The 8,961-nt window shown below is 36.4% G+C and overlaps 1 protein-coding gene across 1 annotated transcript; it reads right to left on the minus strand.

The window, feature by feature from the left end:
* Positions 1 to 789: 789 nt before the first annotated feature.
* LOC117343222 lies at positions 790 to 8,159 on the minus strand. Its single transcript, XM_033905560.1, has 4 exons — positions 7,951 to 8,159; positions 3,724 to 5,904; positions 3,210 to 3,503; positions 790 to 2,499 (listed from the first exon to the last, which is right to left on the minus strand). Exons 2-4 carry the CDS (start codon positions 5,321 to 5,323, stop codon positions 2,180 to 2,182), a joined length of 2,214 nt encoding a protein of 737 aa, XP_033761451.1. The 5' UTR covers positions 5,324 to 5,904; positions 7,951 to 8,159; the 3' UTR covers positions 790 to 2,179.
* Between the last annotated feature and the right edge of the window lie 802 nt (positions 8,160 to 8,961).

Genomic DNA, 8,961 nt, shown 5'->3' on the forward strand with positions numbered 1-8,961 from the left:
TTACTCCATATTATTCCATCTTTTGATAAAATAACATGGCCATACGAGGGCGAAAACTGATGAGTGGGAAATAGATTCAGTCACACTCGCGCTGCTTTACATTAAGAACATTACATAACTGTTAAAATGATATATACGTATTTATCTTACAGTCTATGTGCTTAATGCATTAATATGAAATTGATTATCTAAACATGTGGAAAATTGATAAATTGTCAAACTTGTTCTGAAGACAACCTCTAAATAACAAACCTGTCTATAAATGCCACCGGTTTCTGCTCCAAAGTATCACACACAGTTCATTGTACTATAATTACTATAGGTACACAAGCCGCGTAACTATCAAGGCAATGTTCTCTTTGGTGACCTTTATAAACAGGTTTGACTGTGGGTGTTTCGATATAAGGACAGGGAATGCTCTTTCTGTCAAATGACTCGTGAAGAAACAAATAATTTCGTTGTTTTTGTTTTATATTTTATGCTAAAAGAATTTACATACTTTTACATTGATTACAATTGAAACAGTAGAAAGGAAAGGAATTAAACATGCACATCTCCGAGACAACGTACAAAACCGTCTTAAAACGTAATGAAAGCTTTAAACATGAATTATACAACATAAAGTAATCATCAGATGATGAGATGCAAAATCCGGCATCACAAGCCTTCCTGAAAACAATAAGCTTCTGACAACTTATCAAAAGTCATGACAATTTCGGGGAATTAGAAGATTTTTCGTTTCCGGTATCCGGTAGTATTTGTGTTCAGTAGAGAAGTGAGATCTATGTCTTTTTTTTTACAAATTAGTCCCCACTATCTGTCAGATAAGAATTAAATACAAAATGTACAGGGAAATAACGCGAAAGTAAAGGCAACAATTTGAGGTACCTATAAGTTGTACTTTTTAAATAGTCAGTATGATTTTCTCTTATTTTTCTCTTAAAAATATTATAACCATTTAAATGAAACTCTCAAGGCAAAATCCGCCCCGTCGTAAGCATTGCGATAATGAAAATTGCTACACAAAATATTCCAACGTTTACAAGAAATAATCCAATGTATTGGGAATATCAAATGGAAGAATAAATGAGCTTTTCACAGTGGTATGACCATATAGCACCAGAAATTAAAATGATAATGTAATTATAGGTCATGGTTTCAATAGAAGTAATTGTTTTATCTATAGTATCCTTATTAATGAATATTAACATAAACAATTCTATAATTGCGGATACCAGCACATTACCAGAATAAACGCGAGAACAATACTGGGAAATTAAAGCAGTAAACACAGCGCAGATACAAATGTTTGGTATGAGGGAATCCTTTTGGATATTTGAAGATATGCTGATAATGTGTATTGTATATATTCATCTGATTTTTTTCATACACAATCCATGAATGAAAAGCAGTGATATTCTAAATTTATTGAATACTGTAGTAAAATTCATTATTATTTATTCAAATATAGCAAAGTGTACGATTCATTTTGTACAATGTCACAAACAAGGCATACTATGATCAGATCCACCTTTGATATTCACAAGCTCATTTGAAAATAAATGGAAACATTCATGTTCCAGTTTTACGGTCATATTCTGGTCAGAAAACTATTTGTTCGTACCTTATTACTCTCCTTTGATGTAAAATGAAGTCCATGAAGTTTTATTTCTTCTGAAACCCGAAGCCATATTACCCTATACTTACAGAGATGTTTTCTTATAGCTACTGTACTTAATTCTTGGTACATGCCGTTGAAATGTTCCGTACCATGAGTATGGATTCCCAACAATACCCACATATACCAGTACGTGTGTAGTACATTAGTACCGATTCCAGACATTTAACACAAACCAGTACGTGTTTAGTACATTGGTACTGATTCCAGACATTTAACACATACCAGTACGTGTGTAGTGCATTGGTACTGATTCAAGACACTAAACACATACCAGTACAGTATCTGTTATTTCGTCACTCGATAACATAGGACAATTTTCCAATAACAGGTTATCTGTTCACATCTTCACGGTCATGTTTTGCTCCTTTGGACGATGAAACCAGTAATTAATTTCGCAGCAGAAGATAAAAGGCACATCATCCGTTTTGTGACGTGGCGAGGCGGTGAACTAAAAATCCTGCATATAACAAATGCTTAATTATAACTATAATTGTAACGTTACGTACATGATATACGTACAGGTAGGTTTGATTCACAGCCACGTGACCATATCACGTGGTCACATGCGTCCAATCGCATCTCACTTCCAGAACATGTGATGTTACGAAGCCACAAATTATTAACTTCAACTGTCTTTGGGTCAGTTACTGGCGGCGCTGCTTGTCCACTTTTGTGTCCGAGTTGCCGACAGGCTACGTTTGAGTTTTGTGAAGTCCAGTTATCTGCACAAACATTGAGCCAGTTACCGCGGTGATGGATGTTGAGATACCCGGCTGATCTTCTCTTTCTTTCATCCGCGTCCAGTCTCACCATATGGTCTGCCAGAAGATAAGCAATTTATGAAATAAAGCATAAGTAGGATTTGATTGAACGGTCATGCAAATAGGTAAGACTTTCCCTTTTACAAAATGAATAAGTGAAGACGTATGAGAGGGTGGTTACTACATAGTGATATAATTCACTCATCCAGTATAGCAGGGACAGCAATTATGTTCTGACTATAATACAAAATATACTTTTAACAGAATGCTCACTTATTTCCAATTTCTGATAAAGACCCTATTTTGTCTCGGTTTAAGAACGCTCTTTAATATTTGTAGTCAAAATTTTAGACCCAATGAAATCATGTCGAAATAAAAAAAAAAAACATCAAAATAAAACTAGCCATTTTTGCCATAGCGTGGCAGTTTCCTTTATACATTATATCTGTCAAAAGAAAGGCCGCAAATAAGTTTTGTAAGTAACAGAGGATCACACTGGCTCTTCAAAACGTTTACGTACATTTCGCTGTGGTGTTATTTTCTTTACCAAGGAAAACCACGAAGTATTTTACTAAGTTCATTGTTTCTTATATATACTACAAAAAACATTACAAATATTCAAACAATCTATCCTTAAACAATACCAAGACTCTTACTAGTACATAAAGTACATCTTCGAACACCTTTACAATAACATAGTTTACATTGAGACACTTGCTTCAAGCAGCAAATCAGTGCATGCTACTTGACATCCATAGTGTACATACCACATATAATAGCAGCGTCGTTGTTATGGCTACAGAGGCTTGCATCTACACCATTGGCCACCTCACATCGCCTGGTCAGCAAGCACGTCATATTGAGCTTCCAGAACACGCCGTCTCCGGCACCATAAAATCCACTTCCGGCGGATATACCACCCAGGTAACCTAGATGACGACAAATATAGCTAGCCTCTATATGGTCAATATCCTTACAAAGTGTACCCCAGCGACCATTTCGGTAGATCTCCACTCGTCCCTCGTTTTCATTCTTGCCATCAACAAGGGTGATAAAGGGTTCTGAAATAGGATGAAAGTAAGACTGAATCGTGGTAAAAATCAAAGCATACTATCATTTTCATTTTTTATGAAGAAGAATCCCTGCCAGAAAGATAAGACAGCTAATTGAAGAAAAACTGAATGCTGTTTGCTTTGCAATAAAATTGCTATTTCGATAAAAAAAAGAACATCAAAGTAATAGAGTCAACATTGTTATCTACGTTTCAAAAACATCTCTCACCTGGTTCTCCTAGTAACCTAGTTAAAGCTGGAATCAGCCGATGCATTTTAACATTTGTCCTGTAGATGATGTTCAGTTTATCAAGATAAGAAGTGTTCCCATCATTGCTTATAAACATATCTGTCTGGGTTGTAGGACGAGATTCTGAATTCCCAAACCCTCGCATTATAGCTGGTCGTCCAGTAAGCGCTTCAGTTCTGTCGTGAGATCGCAAAATATCAGATAATGTTTCTTGCTTTTGGAGAATATTTTTGTAATTCTTAACAGTTTCATTGACTTGACTTTCCACGAATTGTAAGTTATGGTATATGTACGGTATCCATCCAGTGTTTGCGGCAACAGCTTCTACAATCTGATAAACAGCTTTTGTGTTGTTTGAAATACTTTCAAGGTCAAACTCCATTAGTCCAGTGAAGAGATTCGGTGCAGTGGTTGTCGTCTGCTCAGAAAAGGTATTCTCCTTTTCATTAATGTCATGCAATTTTGCCACTTCTGCCATAAGATCCATAACGGTAGACCGCAGAGTAAACTGGTTCAACTGGGCCATTTCCGTCCACTGATCCGTCAAATGTGTGCTGTTTCGGAATATATCAGCCATTTCATTCAATTCCTGAAACGTCAATTCACATCTGTGTAAATTTCTATCTGCCACTATAACGTTAGGAAGCTCGTTCGAGTCCATTTTATCCTGCTGCCGATTACACATGGTGTTATTTGTCTGAACTTCCAAAAACAGTCTCAGGTCCGAGCGTATTGTATCTTGTTCATCTGCTACTGTTTCTGTAGCTCCCACAATCCTCTCCACCAGGTCCCCCGTATGTCGGTAAAAATCGATAGATCGAAGTACATTATCGTTGAGATCAATTAATGTCTCCAATAGTGAACGTTCCTCAGTTTTGTTATTGGTTGAATTAGCTATTTCCACCTCGACCCCCTCAAGTTTTGACATCGTTATGTTATGGTTAGTGTCTACCTTTTCTTCAAGACTTGTTAGTCTTTCGTTAGTTGACCTGTTGGAATCGTTTAGGACAGATACTAAACTTTCAATCAGCGGACCCAAGTTGATGTTTTTATCCTGGCTGATTTTCTCGGTGTTTTGTAATGCTGTGTTTAAAATGATGTCAGCCGATTCTTGCAGAGATGCAAACTTTTCACCTGTACTAAAATCGCTCTTCTCGAAATGTTTCTCCATGGAATCGAACATAGCGTTTTGTACCTTTTCCATATTCTTCAGTTCTTTCTTTAGCATGTCGATTGAAATTTTAGTCTCCTTGCTTTCGATATCTATCTCGCCCATCTGCGAATGCGTTGCCTGCATTATAGTATCCAGCGCTCTCAAATGAGTATTCACAACTCGGAACTGTCGCAAATTATAATACTGGAGACTGTTCATGGCTCTTTCCATCGACCCAATCCGGGTACTTATCGATTCAAACTTCACATCAACAATTTTCAAGATGGACGTTACAAGCGCCTCATCGAATGGACCTGCAACAGAGGGCGTAACGGCATCATTGTTTGTATCATTGTCTTCTGCTGGTAGACATTTGATGAAATGAAGAGTCAGGCAAATCACACAAAATTGGATTGGTGATATCATTTTGAATTAACTCTTATAAAAAGCACCGGTTATTTTTTACAGCTGTTTTCATTTCAAGAAAAAATTGTAATGAAAATATAATTTTCCAGTCACAAACCTTGTTACCTATTCAAATATAATCCACATCCAGGTTACAAACCACTGTTTTTCTGCTCCTAAAGTACAACAACACAATGCATGAGTTTTCCGTTGCCTCAAACAAAAACACTGTTACTATCTCTGGTAATTTTGAATCTGTAAACTTTAGTCACAAGTTTTTATTTACAATTTTCATTTGGCAAGAATTTCCTTTACACACGGAAAATATCACACTAAGATGCCAAATAGAGGTCAACGTATGACCAGGCCGAATTAGAATCCATATACCACACTGTTACTGCTACGTTTGCATCCTTTCCTTATCTCCTGGGTTTTCGGTACAGAACACGTCCTTAATTCTACTAGCTCGTGCAGATGATAATCCCGTCCGTCGGCCTTGACCTTTCTGCTTTTTCTATAAGAATTTTATCGCCATCTTCACTTCAGTGCCAAAACCTTCACAGTGTAAAGTTAGCATAAAGGAAGCGGTGGGATAACATCTCCTATGGAAGGAAAAAGTGGAATATTAGGTTACCAAACTGTTTATATTCGTGGAGATACAGCATTAGGTTAGAAAATAAGCTTAATATCACGTACAAACATTATATACTGCAAGATTGTGGGGTTTTTAACAACTCTTTAACAGACCTTTATTTTGTTTGATCACAGGCACGATGTCTATTAAAAACGACATTAATACAGCCCTATTATATATTTGACTTACTAGAGTTTTCCCATATAATGGTTTTAATTGATCTTATTTTTGTATAAAAAGAAATGATTTAACGATATGCGTCAGATGATAATATATAGGCTGTACAATTGTGAACGGCAGAGAAAAAAAATAACCTGCAGACAGCGATGCCATCGAAAATGTTTGAAATATGACTCGTGATACAGTCAGAGATGAACACACTACTGACAGTATCATTAGGGTCGATAACACATCATTGGCGTATTAGTAAGACGTAAATAATTAGCCACATCTGATCCTGTTTCACATTATTTTGTTTGTATAGGAACATCACGAACAGCAGGGCATGTTGTTGAACGATATAGATGTTATCAACGTGTATAGTAAAGGGGGTCTACTGGGTTTATCACATCAGAGAGGAGATAGTGGGTCTCCTTGTAGAATGGCTTGTTACCTTATTGTTATTTCTTACTTGAAGTTTTAAGAAACAAAAACAGTTTGAGGCTGCAAATGTTGCTTTTCTAGTTATAGACACTACACTAATTAGTTTTGCTTGAAGTTCAGTTCGTGCGTTATAACAGTTTATAAGATAAGGAATGGGTTTGCTCATGTTTTATTTAACTAACTGTAATCGTATTTAGTAAGAACAAAATTAATGTCAAATAGCTGGTTCAATTTATATGATTTGAGAACAATTTAAGATATCCTGGGTATTCAATTAAGGAAACAGAGAACCTTTTATATGGCATTTTCGCTTTCGGAACTGAATTTTGTAATTTATTAGAGTTTAAAGTTTGACGGCATTTTCTAGGATAAGGTTGCGCGCGCATTGAAATGGCTAATTCATGAATGTTCTGTTTGATAACAATGAGTTATCTCCAATCAGCACAAGAAATTATTATTAAAGGAGATACATCCATATTTGTTCAATGTACTTTAAAACTTAATATCCAACGTTTGTCGTCCAACTGCATAAAACTATGAAACTATTTCTTCACGGGAACCCAAACCGTGTTTTACCAGGAAATAACATGTTTAACACTTACGAATTAATCATATCAATGCACATGATCATCCCATCAAACTGACAACTTTTCCCATCAAAATCAAATAAAATATTGAACATTTATGTTCACAAACATAAGATAAAGTATTGAAAACCGTCCCATCAAAATAACCACTTTTCCATAAAGCCGGGTGAAAACCTTAGCCGATAATCCTCCCATAAAGTTATCTAAGTGAAAAAAAGAAGAAAGTGACGTTATAAAAGACTTATCCCAGCAAACTAACCAGCCATTTTCACACAAGTTATCAGACCGGTGTGTAATACGTACGGACCGATAACATACACAGCAGCAGGCCAGTTTATCGTGTTCGCCGGCCTACAACTGAATGTCTACAGGGAAATTAAACTTCCATTAAACTTTAAGAAATATATTTTCCAGCTTGTACCGGAAGAGAGAGTTTTATGTTCAACATAAACACTTTTACAACACACTCACACCATGAAATCAAAATGCATTTCTTTCAGTGTGAAGACAATAGACTCGATCAGGCGGGTTCTGAATTTTGCTTATATATCGTACGAAACTGTTTGAAATTAACACCAATTTAGATGGAGTTTAAAACTTTATTCTATATGGCACAAGAACAAATTAGACTTGACGGTCGTTCTATTAAGATTTTTCTTCTTGAGATTGTCAATGGATATCTCCCCAAAACATACTAATTTCAACATATCGACCGACGCTCTAGTAGATTTTTACTCATATCCTTAAATCTAAAACAAGAAGCGTTCCAATTACAGTTAACAGATTTGACAGTTCATAGATAACAACAAACCCATAATATTTACCTTACATGTCCAATGTGTTGATTCCAAAAGGTTCGTCAATATTGTCTGACCCTAAGTTGTCCTTTACATACTAGCGCCCGTAACGGTAAGGAATCTCTCCCGAGTGACCGCCAGCTCGACAATGGACCATGAAAGCATGAATTTTTTGTGGAAGGAGAAAAACATCCCCATTTTTCGTTTCGTCGGATGCTGTCGTGTCAGTGTTTACTCGCGCGCGTGTGTGGATAGTTTAGTTGGAGTTTGAGCAGACGTGCACTAAGATGGAGCGCGGGAAAAGATGGCCTAGACTGTATAGTCAGTAATTTACATACCATTAATTTCCGCAAGTGCGGTTTTTTCCAGAAATATGTTTTTTATATTTTATTATCAAACCCAGTGAATTTGGCAATAGTATGTCCATCTGCTTTATACAAGATGTTCACAATGTACAAAACCCGCGAGCTTAAAAAAGAACAAGGTTTTCTTTTAAAGTCATTATGCCAGAGTATATTCTGTTATTAGTGACACAGCGATAGACCAACTACCTCATATTCAACCTTCTCAGCCTTTATTTTCTCCCTGAATGGTGTTAAGGTAATTCGAACGAGTGAGATGCACAATAATCTTTGTTTTCAACTCATGACATTTCGCTCAGTGTGTTGGTCGATTTGGTCATTTGCTGACCCCTGGATAAAGGAGCGTCTTAGTGAGCCAGATTGTATGTTACAGCATCCCCAGGCGGGAAACACGACCCGAGGTAGGCCTAGTGATGAAGTGATGAGGGATACCATTACTACCGACGTAGGGATTATGTTACAGACCCCGGGGGAGTGAACTTTAACACGGCAATTCATTATCTTTATTTAAATGAATAATGCAGCTGATGACGATCCAACTGAATCTAAATATGTTACTCATAATTCAAAAGTATTATAACATCAGAATTACAGAAAGACATATTATCAACCTGCAATCATGTCCAGTTAAAAAGACAGATTAACCTGCCATCATGTCCAGTTAAAAAGACAGATT

Source organism: Pecten maximus, chromosome 15 (assembly GCF_902652985.1).
Source record: "Pecten maximus chromosome 15, xPecMax1.1, whole genome shotgun sequence".
NCBI lineage: Eukaryota > Metazoa > Mollusca > Bivalvia > Pectinida > Pectinidae > Pecten > Pecten maximus.